The following is a 19,085-nucleotide window of genomic DNA, read 5'->3' on the forward strand; positions in this document are numbered from 1 at the left end:
ACAATATACACTCATTAACAAAGACTTCTTGTAACCTTGCCTGTCTTCTGTGTTTGTCCAGATCCCATAAAACAAAATAGTTGTAACACAGTTGACCACATTAAGCTGTTCACTTCAGGGCAAGTTCAGGCACTTTTATTAAGATATGTAAATTTACACGTTAGTTGTCTTCTGAATCTCACATTGAGTGTCTTCTGTGAAACAAAATATCAATATGCATAAGGACCCCTTCTCCTCATGAAATCTAATGAATAAAGACAGTTATTCTATTAAACAATTCTATTAAAGATCACCATTTAATATGAATCACTTACCTAATGTGCCAAAAAAGTCATTACCCAAGAAAGGAAATCCAGGTCTATTTGCTAGAACTATCATTCTAAAATCAGGATGAATAACTATGACATTTTCTCTCCCCTCTACATAAGCATGATCTGGAAAAGAATTAAAAGTTATTAATTGCATATTTAAACTTTGTGATTATGAATTAATTAAATGAACATAATTAGATTGGAAGAAGAATTCTAATTCTAATTCTAGGAAGAATTCTTCTAACCTAATTATGTTCTTCTTAGAATTAGAAGAACAGTTACAAAAAAAGGCTCAATAGCATCTGAGGATGTCATTCAACTCTGAGTATTCTAGATTTCATTTTAAAGTTTCATAATTTGTTTCACGAAAATTTAACTGGTGTTTCATTTAAATGAAAAAGCAATCACTGTTCTTGGGGTGGGGAGTACCTGTCCTGTTTATATTTAATTCCACGAAAATGCTGAAGCCAATGGTGAATAAAATATGTTTTTATATAGGTCTGACATTATCTGATCTGGGAACACGGGACTGAAATTCCTCCTGGTTATTACAAAAATCTGTGAGAAGCCAGACACACACAATTTCACACATGTGAAGACTGTTTCTCCAAAATTAGTCAGACTGGCCCCCCTTGTTCCCTTGCAGCATGTTTCCAGTGGCACATGGTGTTTGGGAATCCTTTTACCTCCTCTAAAAAATTGAGATTGACTAGCAAGATATTTCAAAAAATTGCCCATTTATAATGATGAGCAAAACCCAAGTGTCATGCCATGTGAGTGCTGAATGATTGCTTCACTCAAACATTGTTCCCAATATTGTTAAAAAGAAACTCATTACATAAAGTACAGTTGTCTACTAACATCAAGAGTGCATTTCGAACATGGTCTTTCTTTGAAAAATAATGAAAAATATTTAGTTCCTGCAATTCACATGAATTAAATTCCATTAAATTACAGAATACTCTCACGCTGCAGGATATATTTAAATAATATAAGCATATGCAATATTTGATTAGATGGAAGCCTTAACAATTCAACCTTATTTATACTCACATCTTCAGTTCTAGATCTGATCAAATTATACCCCAACTGTCCAGATGGGCATAACCAGGATCATAATTTGGTCAACTAGATCTTTATTTCTTATGGTGAATGAGAAGCAGAGGTCAATAGTTTTTTTGTTTTGTTGTTGTTGTTGTTTTGTTGGTTGGGGTTTTTTTAATTTTTCAGGAAAATCCACAAGAATGCTAATTTAAGAAAACCTTTGTAGCTATTGCAAAAGTAGTAAAGAAAATGACTGTGAATTCTCTAACTGTTAACCTTTTAGCATCAAGTATTTTTTCCATTTGGACTCTTCTGGGTCTCTACTTAGTAATGTAATTGCTGAAAACCAGCAACACATTACCTTTTACTGTAAACGATCAGAACACTTTATATTTACTTACTGGCAACAATTCGCCTTCCATCTGACAAAACCATTTCCCCGCTTTCTACTAAAGTTTTTAAGACACAGGTAACATTTGTTGGTGCTTTGTCTGCCTCATCGATTACCAAAATATGTCCGAACTTCACTGCTTTTACCTAGAAGAGAAAAGAATCAAAACATCACAACCCCACAAAAAAACCTGCAAGAAACGCATTGCTGATTTCTCAGTCAGTAGCAGGGACATCTCGGTGGCACTGAGACAAAAAAAGGGGACTCAGAACAGGAATAAGCTATGGGAAGAGGAGGCAGGTGAGACAGGAAAGGTGGGTGCTTCTGTTTCTTCAGGATAGGGATGGAAAGGGCTGTGCTAGGGAGCGAAGTGAGGAGCGTGACTGAGAATGAATCGGAGCACTGACGGAGAAGTGCAAAGCAGTTTGCATCTAGACTGTCAACATGTAGCTGAAAGAACTAAAGAACGGCTGCAACAGCTGTCTGGAGTCTAACTTAGCAGGTAGGTCTGAGATGCTACAAAAGAGGAGGAGGAAAATACCACTCTGCCAGTTAGAATGTGTCAAGTTAATACTAAATTATTTTCCATATTCATTTTGTGCACACAGACTCCCGAGACAATCATCTTATTCACATTTGGCACAGCAAACGTGGCAAATGTGACCACGGTCAAAGTTAATGAAATGTTACCACACTCACTGACTATGCCATCAAAGTAATCAAATCACCAAGAATTTTCTTATTTGAAAAGCCAGCATGGTTAACTACTTGTTTTAAATGAAAAACATTTCCAAATATACAATCCAAGTGTTATTACTGACCAGTGGTGAATCTTCATATATAATAAGACCATCTTTAACAGAAGGTTGTAGGGTAAGGCTTTGTACAGTGGTATCCCTGAAACGTGGAAAAACAGACAATACTCATTAAAAATACACAGGAATTTTAGTTACAATAAAATGCAAATTGAAAAAATGAAGGCTCTCTTTTTCTTAGAGGGAAAAATATCTTTTTTTTTTTTAGAATTCTTGAAGAACTTGAACTGAGAACAACGCTGTGCCAGCTTAGTGGTCAAAGGAGAGTATCCCTGTCTCTGCCACAGCTTTCACGGTAGTTCTCAATTTCTCATAAACCCTGGAAACGAAACCACTGAAAAGTGAACCTGTGTCTTTTGCATGCAGGCACATCACTACTGTTACTACAGGCCATTCTGTATTAGTCTGTATCAACAGAATGATGGATTATTCACACGACAAAACCCATCAGGAGAGCCTCACTTACACTGCTTGAGATCCACAGGCTGGTCGATAGGTAAGGTTGGTAACCTTTGCGTTGCATGTGAGATCTGATACAACAAAAATCTCTTACCTTTCACAGCCATGCCATATAACAAAACTGTTTGCTTAAGCTAAGCTGACTCACTGTTCCAAATATCCACCTTAGTTCTATCTTTAATTTTGTAACACCTTGTAAAAAACCAACAATATTCTGATAAGCCCCATGGGTCCAGGAAATCAAACACAGCACTGTTTGCAGCAAACTATTAAATGGCCAGCTTCCAATTACAGTTTTAAACTGACAGCATAACACGCACGTTTGCTTTATTTGAAACTGCTGTCAGCAGGATTGCTGTCCCTAATAACTAATACTTTCTTGTTTAGCTTCAAACTCATGATTGATTTATCCCAGAGTTGCTCATGCACAGGAATAAAGCATAGGGCAGCAAGAGAGATTTTTAAAGTTTAGCTACTTCATCTGAACTTTAATCCATGAGGAGAAAGGTTACAAAGCTGGGACCACCTTCACTTCATTTAACCCTGTCAAATGCAGCCTGTCACAAGCAGCAACACTCCCCCAAATAGTTATATTCATGTTGTATTCACTTGCAACATGTAATTTTTTAAACCACAAAAATAAGCAGTAGCATTAATCTATTATCTCAGAAATCCTACCATGGACATAAAAACAAAGCTTGTATTATCATCCTGCTTGTCTACCCATTTCTACACTGGGCAGAGAAATCAATCATGGATCAAAAAATAACAGTAAATCAACAACTCTTGCTTCTTGAATACAGATTATTTGGGGACTAAATTCTCAGACTGTATGTATCAGCCTACCTCTGTTACCAGTTATCATTTCTAGTTCAAGCCCATACAGTCGCAGATGTAGAAGAATTTTAAAATGTGTAAACCAAACCCGTAAATACATGAAGGCACAGTCACAGGTTACTAATTAGTCAGAAATAATTCATGGAAAAATGTTCTAAGGAATTAAACCAAGTAGAAAAGGGGAAGGATTTGTCAAACCTGAACACTGATCTCTTTAAAGTAATAGAAAGGTGAGAAAATGGGAAGATCTAATGAAAGCATAGGCCAAGAATAACGTAAAGGAAGATGAAGCGTTACAGGATGCTTTACAGAGAATAAATTTGCACTTAGCAGCCAATGCATTTGAAAAATACAGTGAACAGAGCATGGCAGGAAAGGAAGACCTCTAGTACTGGTGTGCACGGGCACAGGTGTCGGCGGACAAAAAACCCACAAATGTCAAATGTAACACAGAACAGTCTATTTTACTTTTGGTGAACTAGTTAATCCTCTGGCTCTGCAGAGATTTCTTACAACCCCAATATGGAATACTAACTTGAGCTTAGTATCACCAGCAGCCCACACAAATCCTTAGGTTGATCTCATTCTCAGGGACGACAGAACTGACCATATCTTTGTGGGAAATAAACACTAGCAAGAGTTTACACTTTACTTAAGCACTATCATAAAAGGTGCATATATCAGAAAAAAATGTGTAAGTATCAAAATGAAAGAACAATTGACATCCTAAATCTAGCTTCTAACTTTATTTCTTATTTTCTCTGTGGTTTCCTCCTTTCTTCTATGTTGTTGTTATTCAGCCCTAACATTTTTAGGAAATATTTCAGGAGGTTTGCAATGTATTATAGAAGCTAAATATACAGCCAAATATTAATTCCATTGGCTTGATGACATAAGTGAATGCAAAACTCCTGTACTAGCTTAGGCTATTACATTCAGACATGTATATAGGAGTGATTTTTGCCAGAGTTAGTACAGATACACATTATTTTCCTTTCAGAATCATAAGCTATGCAATTAGATGTCATTAATTTCTATTCTTCAGAAACCTAACATGACCTAAACACACTAAAGAATGGCTAAAAATAATTTGCCTCCTTAGGGTATTTTTCTTCTTAAATTTTCACTTTGTAATGAAATTACATAAATGTAAAGACACTGAAATAGAGAATAATAAAAATATGCTAAGTCTGAAATATTTCTGAACAATATGGTATGCAGATTTTCCTAAATGTAAAGTACGTCTGGCACTCAAAACATTAGACTGTAGAATTTCACTCCCACAGGAAAGGAGCTAAAAACTGTAATTCACATTCACTTATTAATATTAGCACCTTAATACTAACTACAGTCTAACAAAGACATGAATATCAAAACTCCCTAATTTCATCACATTTGGCACCCAAGATGAAAATAGTTCTGACACAAAGAAGCAAGACTGCGAGAATATAGAAGAGAGTGAGAAAAGCTGTCTGACATACTGTCATCCCACTCAAGTGAACTGATTTGTCTTCTCCTGATTGTAAAAGAAAAATACGAAAAGCTTGCTAATGTCTTTCCTAAGAAGGTATTTTTATTTTTATCAAGCAAGCCATCCTCACAAGCTCTCAAAAACAATAAAAAAAAGAAAGAAAAAAAAGAAAAAAGATCTGCTGCTGAAACTCAGCAACTTTTCTGACAGTGCCACTTAATTCATAGGAGGACTTCTGATAATTCTTTTGATGGTTTTTTTGTTTATTAGCTCACATCACTGCCTTTTATTTATTTTTTGCTACTGGTGCATTATTTACCCTAAAGGCAGCTTTTTCTGAGGTCTCCAGACTTACTCGAACATACTAGTCTGTGACAGTTACTATTTCTTTGACAGCAATGCCTCCTTTCTGGGGAAGAACCATGAGATGCGGCAGAAGAAATTTCCATCAATCACAGAGACTGTTCAGGCCATTCTGTCCCTGTCGATTTTTAAGATTTACCGAAATTCTATTAAATAATTGAATTAAAAACATTACACCAAAAATAGAGGAGAGGAACTGCACCTGATAGCTACTTTATTGTTTAGAGTAGAATTCTCCTCTACACAAATCCAGTCAATGAGTTCAGCATTTCTTATCCCATTCATGGAAGACAGAAACTTCTTCTTCCAGGCTCTTTTCAAATGGAAATTTGGAGTTGTTTGGGAGAGCTGAATACCTCTATCAATAGACCTTGAAACAGGGCAGGATGGAAGGCAAAGATGGAAAGAAAGTAAATCTCCAAGCATTCTGCATATCCTGTGGTGAGACACAGGAGCTGAAACTAGCCAGGAGGTAAAAATAAGGACCAAAGGAGAATTATGTTCCTCTCCTCCTGAAATTTGGGTTAGTTCATCTGGAGGACTACCTGGCTGAAAGTTGCTTCTTTAGAGAAATGAAATCAATGGATTAAATTCTTCATTAAAAATGTTAATGCTGTCTATATGACACATCTGCAAATATTCATCGCATGTTTTGACACTTCTCCTCCCCAGAACATTGAAATGTAAACACCAAACCAGAATTTGATCCATTGTATAATTTACCAGTTATCATGTAACTTAAGAAAAGGAAAAGGTATTCCACTGCTTTAGTTAAGACTTGAGTCCCCAAGAAGGTGTATGCCCAAATACAGGACAGTGTCAGGACCTCAGTTAACATGACAAACATCCATATTCACTGGAATTACTCCACCTTGACAAGTGCTGAAGAATCCTGCCCCGGCTTTTGCATGTACTTACACTGAGGCTGAAAGGGTAACAGAATATCTGTGGAAGGCAACCTTCATTTTAAAGGCTTGTGCTCATGGTAACAAGCTTAGATACATCAGATTCAGGTTTGGCCTTCCTCTTATTCTCCAAATGGAACTTTATAGTAGTTAAAAGGAAAAATCAGAGACACAGAACATACGCTCTAATAATTGTTGTTCTTAATTTCTGTGAGATATCTGTATCTATCTCAATACCTATGTACATAGACATATCTATATCTATCTCTTCTCAATTACATTTCAATCAGACATGAATATGCCCATCTGCTGTGACCTAATTTTAAGAGTATTTGAAAAATAATTAGGCCAAGGGCCATTTGAAGCTGTTAATTGGTTAGCTAATCCACTCATGGATTATCCTGATGGAGAGCAGGCGATCTTAACACAAAGAAAGAAAGAATCTGCATGACTTTGACATTTAAAAATGAATTTCTTTAGCCAACCTATCATACAGCCATTGCATTGCCTGATCTGACCACTGTGTTTAGGAAATTCTGAAATACTGAAAAGCCAAACAGCCGTCTCATTTCTCTGTTAAACTGACACTGTAAAGCCTCTTTGACTTATCTGTATGCACTGATAATTAAATCCCCATTTTTTTTTTCTGCTAGGCTGCTATAGCTACTCAGCAGGACATATATTTGTTTAAAATCCAAGAAATTATTTAGAGTGTAAAGGTACTCATTACTCAGTATGACTGCGGGTGGCAGTACAAAGGCCAAAGAGAATTATATGTTTAATTCGGGTTATATGCTTAAATCAAGTTACAGAACTACTTATATGTGATCCATCTTTCCAAATGAGATGCAAAGTTTTCACATAATTTGTTACAACAACATAAGAAATTCACTCACCCTAATTGTAAAATCCATAAATGAAGAAACATGATACCCTACAGCTCCCCTTATTGTGTATAAGAATACATTTCACTGAGTAAACAGTGAGAAAATGTTACTTCAGCTTTAGAGGAAAATGAAACAACAGGGTCTTCTAACCTAAGCTATTTTTCCGTAACAGCCACACAGCAGGCTATTCAAGCTGAATTCAACTCCTACAAAAAGACAAATGAAGTAGCTCTCTAACACCTGGAATCTGACAATAGCAGAGCTAGTCAGCCAGCTTATGAAAAGCTAAAACTGGAAATAGAGACCATTAGCTTGCACAGACTCTTGGAAGCTTTGCATTGCAACTCTGTATTGATTGAAAATGTATTTAAGAAAAGGGGAAAAAACAACAGCAAGAGTAAAAACCCATAAAGACACCTATTATATGCTAGCTAATACATGCAGTGCAGAACATAAATCTTCATAACAAAAATATGTCGTCTTATTATTTATTTCCAAACCTGAGCTGCGTAAAGAATAAAGCAGACACTATAAGGTTACCGTACAACATTAAAAGAAAATATTCTAGACATATACATTCATGACTCAAAATCACCAGGAAAAATTACCTAGCCTTTTTTTTGTCGCTGCCAACATACAAATACACAACACACATCTTCACTGTGTTCAATGGATTCCTCTAATAAACCAGTGTGGCTTAAGAGCCCTTGCTTCAACAACAGTTCAGTACAGAGATAGCTTTTCTGGGTTGTTCATTTTCAAAAACAGACCTGCAGAGCTACATCAGCATTTAAATTGTTTTACATGGTCCTATATTCTTTCAAGAGAAGACAACCAAATGCAATTCTGAGAACAGGTACACTATAATTCTACAGTATCGGGTGTTCATTGGTGTCTTGGGCAAAGGAAGTTATTCCTTCTGAAACAACTTTTTTAATTAGAATTTAAAAAATCTGAAGTCAATAAAGCTGAAAGGGTAGTTTTAAATTATCTCAATAGGGGAAACGGGTAATTAGATTTTATACTGATTACATGTGCTGAAAAAGAGGGAAAGAAAATTAACATCTAAAGATTAATGGAGAGTTTGTAGTAAGTATTGCTTGTAGGGACACCATAAGCTCATTTTCCTACCCCAAACCTCTCCATTAATTTGATTGTTAAAGATCACGGCAAAATTACATTTATTTTCAAAAGGATAACGTATGTAAACCCAGTTAATTTTTGGAAGAAAAGATCGTCAGATTACTGTAATTTATTAGGGAACTAGAAAAGGCACAACACAAAATGTAGTAGATTTTTAAAATGAACCCTGTATCACACTTCCCAATCATCAGTCACAAGAACAAACACAGTATCTTTGACAGGCAGATGCAATACCATAGGTAAATTCTTTGAAAGGAAATGTAACATTAGGAAAAAACAGAGTAAGGTAGTGTAATATGTTCTAAAATAATAGTAAGATTATCAGATAACATAGAATTTCTGTAGCAGTTAATATTCTGTTGACAGTGATGAAACATCAGATTTACAACAAAGCCAAATTGCTTTAGTGCATATGTTAATGCCTAAAAAAGTGGAAGACAAGTTATCTCAACTTGTAAGAAAAGATATCACATGAAGAACTAAGAATCAGAACAGCGAATTTAAAGGCAGAAACCCTTTTATTTAAAAGTTAAAGAAGAAAACTTCCTACATACTCTGTTTTCACGAAAAGGCATCAAACCATATTTATAAGCAGTTTTAACTTTTTCAACCTTACAGAGAACAACTCTCGTACACCAAAAAACACTCCCTCTTTTTGTCATATAACTGTGAAGATTTGTATTCTCTTTTTTTGACAATAAACTGATTTTCTAGAAGATTACTTTCGTCATACAAAGAGACCACTTGAACAGAACTAATTGTTTCATATCTTCTGCAGATTCACTGAGGCTCCGAGCAGCAGAAAATCCATTCACAAGCCGTCAATAAACTATTGATGTAGATTACACTGCAGTCTCCTCATCAAAACCTTCTATTCCTGTAAGCGATGGCACTGTTCTTACACAACTAAATAACTGCAGATCTACTGAAGACGTCAGAGTTGAGGTTGACTAGTTCTACTTATCATGACTTCAGCGGCTGCATCTGTAGTAGCTCAGGGGGGATTCAGTCCTCTCACTAGCTGAGAGTAACCAAGCTCCCATCGCAACGGAAAGGATCAGTACTTTTCATTCCTGAACATTCTGAATTGTGTGGAGCAACGCCTGTGACAGACACTCCGCAGAGGAGATGGTGGGCTGCAATTTTTGCATTTCCTACGGCTGATCTATGGCTGAGACAGCGTGAAGCCAGAAAACATCTCAGAGAAATTTTTGCTTAACTGCTCATTATTTACACTCATATCATGACAATAAATAAATGTTCTAGACCAAACAATCTCATTATACAAAATGTTCCTATTGTACTGAAAACAATGATGAGTTTGAAGCTGTTTCTTAATTCCCTCAACTTTAACTACTGTTCCATACTGACACATTTGGGCATCAGCTAAGGACAGTGCAAATGGACTCCCCACGTGGAACAACCACTGCTGGATTATCTAATTTTATGAAGATAAGATAAACTGTTAACTTTTTTTTTCTTCCAACTGAACAATTTTGATTTAGCAAAACACGTTACTACAACATACGTAGAATAAGAGCTAGCTGGGGTCATCCAGCTGCTACCTTACAGAAATTGGTAAATCACAGCATCACAGAGTGGCTGAGGTTGGAAGGGGCCTCTGGAGGTCATCTGGTCCAACCCCACTGCTCAAGCCAGGCCACCTAGAGCCAAGGTGCCCAGGATCGTGTCCAGACAGCTTTTGAGTATCTCAAAAATCAAGGAGTGTAATGTATACCAAACTTTAAAGAAAAGGTACTGACACAGAAAAATGAAAATTGTGCTTTCCTGAACCAAGCAAACGTCCTGCTTGGAACACAAGATGTTCTTTCCACAATTAATTTTCCTTAAAGGACTACCAAGACAGAGAGGGTTTTGTTTGCCATCAGAGCAATTAGGAGCACAACTCATGATGGCAGATAATAATTTCAAGAGGGTTCCTGTTGCCAGTCGCTCTTTTTGGCTACGTGACTTAAAGCCAATCCAACCCCAGCAGAACGGAGATGGCAGCTTTCACAGGTCTTGAGTTGACACTGTGTGCTCTCCACAGTATTTTTCCAGTTCTCTTTAGTTGCCTAAATTAAGATTTCAGATGAGAATAAATTACATGTAAATCTGGTTTTCCTTTTTTTAAGCTCATGTATTAAAGACTAGAAGTGTATTTTAATGAAAGCTGAGATCAGACAACACCATATGACTTCAAAAACTTGATGTATGTATTAATCCAAATGCCTTTAGCACACAAAATCTAGCACTTCATACTAGCAGAAACTACTATAAAAAGTGAGTCACTGAATTTTACATCTTCCTAGTCAGAACCTAAGCTTTTAGCAAACTTTCTATTACAAACTCCCCAACACAGGAGACATAAATCAAGCTCGTGTTGGGAACAAAAAGATAAATACTGTAGTTCTGTAATATAGTCTACACAAAAATAGTAACTTCAAGGAGGAGAACTCATTGTCATTAAAATCTAAAAAGCAGCTTGACAGTATGACTTATTTCCAAATAGATGCAAACCTAAATGTTTAAATGACTGGTAAAGGACATTACTCCAGCAAAACCATTCTTTTGTCTGCAGTTAGTTACTAATTTGATGATAAGAGAAGTAAAATTAATCTTTTTTTCTTTGATCACATCAAAGAAGCCAAAAGTCTAAAGTCCGTGATATTTCCTTCTGACGTTTTTATGCAGGAGAGATGGGAGCTTATATTTTTAAATTTATCTATTACTCTCATCAAGAGGGATTTTATAGTCTTAACAGGGCACATGTTCTTGCCCGAGTCTTCTCTAAAGCTTTAAATTTTTTTTCTTCCTTCTGTGGAATCTTCTTCGCCTAAGAGACTTCATAATTTAAAGCAAGATGTTACCAGTTTCCATGAAAATCCTTTTCCTGATTCAATGAAATTTGTTTTACAGATCCACATTTAATCTACCAAATTTAACTTCAGATTTTTGCGTAGAACCACTGGCAATTTCTTTCTACATCACTCACATGAGAGATGTCAAAAGTAGTAACAGCAAGGTTCATAAAATGATGAGGCTTTCCGGGATTCATGCATTTAGGAGCCACACAAATACCTGATTCTGTGTTACACTTATTTGGAGGACATCACAGTTTCTAAGAAGGTCAGCTGGTATTTGCTTAATTTCTGTACAGATCTCTTATTGGCTTGTGACTGCACAGGCCTCAGATTTTCACCTTTCCAGTAGCGTGATGAATGCACACTCAAGGTGAAAGCAGTAAAATCTTAAAGTTTAATATTAGGCAAGGTAATGCTGTTTGTTCTGTAACATGTAGCTGGTGTCCTGGGTGCACAAAATGGAGACAACCATCCCAGAAAGGTAAACGGAATTCAGGATTTCTCTGCTGAAACTTAATCCTGTAGGAAAGGAGTGACTGGGAAATCCTGGCGGATGAAAGTTCTTCCTTAACATGGAAAAGCAGCAAGATGCTTCATAAGCACAGTTCTAGAGAGAGGTGGTGCAGAGCCTACACCAAATTACCCCTTTCAGAAAGACTCTTATAACCCCACAATTAGTGCGATGAGAGAGTTGGTCAACTCCTGATCAACTCCTAATATTAGGAAGTATGCAAGAGGAAGCAGCCAACTTTTTGAATAATTTATAGGCAAACATTTTTCTTGAATTCTCCTTATTAAATCTAATCACAGCTTCCTTCCCATTAAGATTTTCACGGTTATGGTCCCAAAATGATTTATAAGACTTAACAATTTCAAGAAAATAAAACTTCTCAATGAGGTCCTGTAAGAAAGGTTAAGAAAAAGGATTTATAACCTCCATAAGCAATTGAAACCTTAAGGTCAGGCTGACCCTTCCCATGTGTATCAGTGGTAGGGCAAGTAAATACAGATGTGAGAAAGGATGTTTAAGGAAAAGCACTCTTTTTTTCTGTCTTCTATCTCCTCTCATCATCTTGAAGTATAAGACATAAAATGTGAGATTTTAAAATTACTCCTGGTAATAGCGCATTGCCTCTAAGACAAATATTCCCTGCTTTAATGTCATTGAACATATGGAGTATTAGATAAGAACTCTCTATACTGTTTCATCAAGACAGTAAAAAAACCAAACCAAAACAATAAAACCCCAAGCCAACAAAAACCCCCACCAAACAAAAACCCCCACCAAACAAAAACCCCCACCATAACCAAACAATCAACAACCAAAACCAAAACAGATTTAATGGCATTTTTAGTTCTTTTATGTTCCTGTTTGTTAGCAAAAGGGGCAAGGTGTTCTTCTAGAAAAAACCCCTACATCAACTACATTGCATAGCAACCTGTACTACACTACATCACAGTGTATCTCCCCTTTATTTACTTCACAAGCTATTGAAAGTAAATATTTCTGGTATGTCTTCATCATTTTGGCACTTAAATACCATTAAGCAGTTTTTGAAAAATGGCAATCAGATTCATAAATCAGAATACTTCTGAAATTCAGTCTAATTATTTTTGTCTATTATTTATTCACTATTTTTATTTTTTACATAACACTACATTTTAATAAAGATCTTCATTACATTAATTTTAAAGCTCTTCTTACAGGTTTTTTCCACTCCAGCAGTTTCTTCTCTGGCCACATCTTAATTACAGCCACCAAAAAGGATATTTTGTAGCTAGGGATAGATCTCTCCACCTCAGAACAGATACAATTCAGTTGCAACACCCATTCCATATTGGCATTATTATACATACATGCATATTACTTGTTTTATAGCTAACTATATGAAGCGACAGTTGATATGGGCAAATTCAAGAACTCGGGATGTCATCATCAGCCATTTTCTGACAGATTCACTACCTCACTAGAAACTCAGAGCCTCAGGATATGCAGCTGACAAGTGCACTCATTTCCAGAGAGACTAGTTGAAGTGGAACTAGAGAGGCTGCAACGCAAATTCCAAGGACTAATGAGATAACATCTGTCAGACACATTTCTGAAAGGGCAAAGAATGTCCACCTTCATCTGACACTGAATCACCTCCACATTTTTCATGAAGAAAGCATTAATATTATTCTTTTCCCCTACAAGGTAATCAACTAATATGCATGCTTTGACTGTTTAATTTCTCCAGATCTGTAATTCAGGTGTATTGAGCATCATTAAAAGTATGATATTTAGAAATACTTTCTGCTGGAATTCTTAACGGTATTGATGGTGGCTAGCTAGGAAATCTGCAGAAACACCCAGGGCTATCAAAGATGAAGTGCACATTCAATCATATTTTCCAATAAAATACGCCTATGCTATAAGATACTGACTGCATTTCTCCCCACAAAATATCTAAAAGCTTAATAGTGAGCTGTTTTGGTGTTTTTTTGTAAACTTGCTCTTATTTTGTTTTGCAATCCAAAAGTGTGCACTAACAACACTGTAATCCTTGTTTAAATGCCCTATGAAGTTTACCAAGGTATTATATAGGCTGAGTTCTTCACAAAGTATTCTAAAATGCTGCCCAGGAAATAGAAATTTCTGATTTTTCTGTATTCAGGAATTATTTTTGTAGAACTGCACAGGACTGCTCATCATTTTCTACTTCAATCTCTCTCTAAAACTCTGTAACCACAAACTACTTCACAGAACCTATAGAAGTTTGTCTTGACTAGACAAAAAAAGGCACTTGATTTTTTTCCTAGTGATGCATCAGCTAGTATGCTATTACTAATACATTCTACAGCCCCATCATCACCCCAAACGTTGTGCAATGTTCTCCTGAGCAATCTGAATTTATCTTAAAGTACTTTTCTGCTTGACCACACCTCACTGGAGAACAATTTTTCAGAGACACACACATAAAGACAGAAATACCATAGTATTTTGTGAAATAATTGGGATTTGCAAAAATGACAGTGTATTTTATCCAGAAGGAGCGGGTGGCTGCTCCAAGCAGAGAAGATGGCAGGGAAGTTAACACAAAGCTGAAATTAGCAGGTCAAAAGCGGTATTTCGCAAAGAAGTAATGGAAGTCTAGGAGAGGTAGTATAAAGGAAAACAGCAATAGAAAAGTGATAAGATGGAGCTATCCAAATAACAGGAATACCAGTACAAGACATTTGAAGACAAAAAGCTGGGGGAGAAAGTGAGGAGAAGTGTGACAGTGACTGTGTTGTTAAAGGGCAAAATATCAAAGAGGTACATTTTTATTAGCACAATTTAAAAAACAGTGATTATGGAAAGAGACGGGGTAACGATGTTAGGATGTTGAAGACAGGGAGGTAAAGATTAGGAACGAAGCTGAAAAAGGATGCAGTTCAGTTGAAACCGGCTCTTCTAGACATATTCAGTCTTTACTTCAATTTATTGATTTAAAGTTCATGTCATAAAAAGCAGGCAGATAATTTGCTATTATTTCAGCTTTTGAATTGTTTTCAATTGGTTTGTTGTCTTGAAGTCCGTTTTTTAGCTTGCATATGAAAAAAAAATTCTAATCCAAATGTTTACGAGTGAGAAAGAAATACGTGTGCTTAGCAGGAATGCCAAAGGAAAAAAACAAAAAGCATTTATGATGTAAAATGTTTCTTGTCTAATGAGTGATATATTCAAACAAGCACCTTTGAACTTTTTTCCTCACGCAGTACCTCATGCTTCGGGAAATCTCTCCAGAAATGACAGCAAAATATGACTCTACTTGAGCATGGTTTAATGTCAGAACTCTCCGACTTCTACTTTCTCTTATATATTAAGCAATGTTATTGCATTAGATTCTTGTACCCCCTCCTCAACCTGTCAGCTTATTGCCTCTGCCTATAAAATGGATACGTTCCCATAGTCTGTCACCTACCATAATAGGGTCTTTCTTCAAACAGTAAGAACAAATTAAACTTAGAAATATGTTTTAAAACACGGGAAATCAGATTATAAACACAAAGTATGGAAATGTAACACATTCTTACCTATGCAGCTGTAAATACTCTCTGGGTCTGTTTAAAAGGTGAAGGAATCTGTCAACAATCTTGTTTTTCCCAACACCCTGCAGTAAATAAATATAATATTAAAACATAATATAGATGTACACATTTAAGAGGTATAAACAAAGAAAAGGTAACTTTCCAAAACTGTTAAAATCCTCTCCATGTTCCTTTAGAAGCGAATAAAATTTCAATCTACATCAAAGGATTCTGAACACAATTTAATTATTTATATTTTATTTTACACATATATACATATTTGCAAAATACTTGTCTGTCTTACTAGGAATAACCAGAAATAGGACTGCATCCCTCGAGTTATGTCACACATGCCAATGCATCCTTTTAACCAACACCATTTTTTTCCGGCCCTTTTATATCACAAAGGTATTGCGAGGCTGTGAACGCTAGGAAGTTGGCTTGCACTTAATAGGAAAAGGTAATTCTCGGTGGTCATAGGAAACATCCTGCAACTGTCACATGGAATTAGAGCATTGCCTTGGTTAATATTTGCTAAGCCCATTCCACTGGAGTTACCAAAAAAGGCCCAGATGGAATCAGAATGGGGTTGGAGATCAACTCTCCTATTGCAGCATGTGTTCATTAGCAAGCTGCGCAGAATGACGACAGTGGATTTACGAAGTGAATCGGGCGTTGCTGACGCTGGTGTGTCCTGTACCAGGGGTTCAGGAACTGGTAGTTCAGCCCAGGCCTAGCCTGGTCCCATGGAAGGATTTAGCAGAGGTCACGAATTAGGTGTGCTGCTGGAGAACATCCTCCACTTTAGTCTCATTCTAAGAGAATCCGGGTCCTACGTCCCTTGACACATATCAAACTGCAGTAAGGAGATTCCCTTCAAAAGTACATTCCTGATCAGGTCTAAAATGCTAATGTAGATGCAGACCAAGATGACAGTTCAGATGCAGAAATTCTTATCCCTCCTGCAAGGACGTGACTGCAAACTTGGGAGCTCAGAACGACGGTGAGACTGCCAAGGCTTGCAAAGGAAAAAGAGAAAGAAAAGTTCAAATCGTGACCCAGCCAAAAGCTGTTTGACAAGACACCATCCCTCTGCTGAGGTTCTCGCTCTGACCGCATGAACGCACCTAGTAGTCTGCACCAGTGTAAAGTAAAGCAGATAAATAAAACCCACAGAAAGATTAAAGATATTAGATTAAACCAACTTGAGACTCACTAATCTGTTTCACTTGGCATTGAAACAGAATAGGAGCATTCAAAGCTGCAAGTTATGACATTTATGACTGTAAGTTCTAGCTGAAAGATGGCAACTGCCAGCTGCAGAATTGCAAACTGTTTAAGCTTCTCAAAATGGGACCACAGTCTCTCATCTGATGACATTTATGAGAATGAAGAATTGTGCACATATGTGTAGTAGTTGAAATCACAGAAGGAGACTTCTCACCACGAGAGCAGAGGAAAAACATACCGCAGAACTGACAAAAATAGATCTACCTAGATTCTACTAAAGACTCGACTCCAACACAGGAAAGCCAACTCCAGTTAGTGCCCTGCCACATGCGTCCTCACGAACCTTCTTCCACCCGATTCTTCAGAAGAATCTACAGCTTTACACACAGGCGCAGTAAGAAGCTGCAACACACTTAATATCTAACACCAGGCATTTCTGAAAACTGTCACTGGAAACACAGCTCTTCACTGCTTTGAAACAGGGGATGAAATTGTGCTAACAGATTCTTCCAGGAACTCAAAGAACATACCCGTTTGGGGGGAAATATGCAACTTCAGCAATTGCATCAGAAGCACCAAAAGTAACCAGAAACAGGGTAAGAATCCTCAAGTAGCGCACACCGACAGTTGTATTCCCCTACTTTTCTTAGTACTTGCAGTCAGATACTTAAAATCATAAATGTGTGAAAAAATAGGAATACTCCTAACGTCGAACACAAAACACCCATACTGAAAGCAGCTTCCTTTACTTTTCCTAAGAGAGCTACGGCTGACTGGGCAGATGTCTGCATGCAGTTTTTGTACCAATCCCAAGCAGATTGCATATTCTTTTTGCTGCAGAGCGGGACTCCAGCCAGCTGTGGCAAGTACAAAGATGAAGAAATAGATCAACATATTGAATCAATGTAAAACATACTTAATATCAAACAAAACGGTTCCTGTAATTTTTTAAAAAAATTGGCTTTCATGTGCATTAATGGAAAGCGCGTGTGGTTGTTATGTTTATGATAGATTCTTAAAATTATGCCTGAAAAGAATATTTTCCCAACTACAAAGTAAGACTGCTAGTTTTTTTTTTTTTCTCCCTCTTCCAATTCCCGTAGAAAGAGGACCAAATAGCTGGTTCAGCATATTTCTATCCATGCTGGTGTCACCAAGGGTATTAGGAGCGCACCTCACTTCTGAGAGAATGCTCAGAGGACACAAGCGTGGTGGAAGACCACTGTGGAGGAAGGGAAAGAGCACGGTCACCAAAGTAACACAGAGAAATCAATGGGAGCTGTGCCATGACCACACCTCACCCTTTCTTCATCTGTATTTGTGACTCTCGCCAGACTCCCCACACACCTCCTTCTATTTCATTTTAAATATACCTCGATTTCAGAATGTGATACATTTTTTAAAAGGTGCATGCAGTATTCAAAAGCCAAAAGGCATTCCCACCAGATTTTAGCTATTATAAACACGTTAACGTTGCCCAACTTCTAGACTGAACTGCTTCAGAGAGTACATTATGTGCCTTCATAGGGGCTGTGGTGTACCACATAAAATCCTTGGCTGGCAACAGTAGCTGGAGCAAAGTTGAAGTCAAAGCTTTTTGATTCCATCCCTCCACATTCCTACTTCATGACAAGTTACCACTTCTCTTTGTCTCAGTTACTCCATTGAGAAGGCACGATAGACTATAAAGGAAGGAAGAGACCAAAACTATTCAGAAGGCTCTGAAGCACCATTAAAAAACTGCAAAAAAGAACTTGGGTGAGTTCATTCCTTAAGTACCATTCATTAAGGTAACGCCAAGAAAAGTAGGTTTATTCCAAATTCACCTGACTTCCATGGGATAAAGAATATGCCTGGTAGTCTTCAGGTGAACAAGAAAGGTGGAAAATGCTAACCCATTTTGGAAAAAACCCCCTCCGAAACGAGTTACTGGCACCTCAGAAACAAGAAATTACAAAAATGGCAACAAAGTCACCCTCCTTTTCCTCAAGTCTATACCCCATACCAAGGATTGAGCTGGATCTTCTGGACACCCACACGACTAGCAATCAACTGTTTAAGCAGAAAGAATCAGAACTACCTTTCATATGAATATACTAAAAGACTGAGTTGAACTTGGACCGGATCCAGAATGTAATCTCATGTAATTTGTAATTATTGCAACGTAAGGTAACATTCAGAGGACAAACCAGTTCACCGTTAACACTTGCTGTATGTTATTTATATACGCAGTATTGCAGTTCCTTAATTTGACAGAATATAAATATGCTAATTAGAGAGAAAAGAACATCTGTGTTGGTGTTTCAGCTGAACTG

General features: G+C 36.9%; 1 protein-coding gene across 1 annotated transcript in view; it reads right to left on the reverse strand.

The window, feature by feature from the left end:
- The window catches only part of VWA8 (von Willebrand factor A domain containing 8), a 189,371-nt gene that overhangs the window by 85,593 nt on the left and 84,693 nt on the right, over positions 1-19,085 (reverse strand). Inside the window, exons 21-24 of the mRNA XM_049815763.1 lie at positions 15,547-15,623; positions 2,568-2,643; positions 1,757-1,892; positions 315-434 (exon numbers count right to left, since the gene is read on the reverse strand). Of these exons, the coding sequence (XP_049671720.1) occupies positions 315-434; positions 1,757-1,892; positions 2,568-2,643; positions 15,547-15,623 (409 nt within the window). The remainder of the gene's footprint in view (positions 1-314; positions 435-1,756; positions 1,893-2,567; positions 2,644-15,546; positions 15,624-19,085) is intronic.

This window comes from Accipiter gentilis, chromosome 13 (assembly GCF_929443795.1).
Source record: "Accipiter gentilis chromosome 13, bAccGen1.1, whole genome shotgun sequence".
In the NCBI taxonomy this organism is placed as follows: domain Eukaryota; kingdom Metazoa; phylum Chordata; class Aves; order Accipitriformes; family Accipitridae; genus Astur; species Astur gentilis.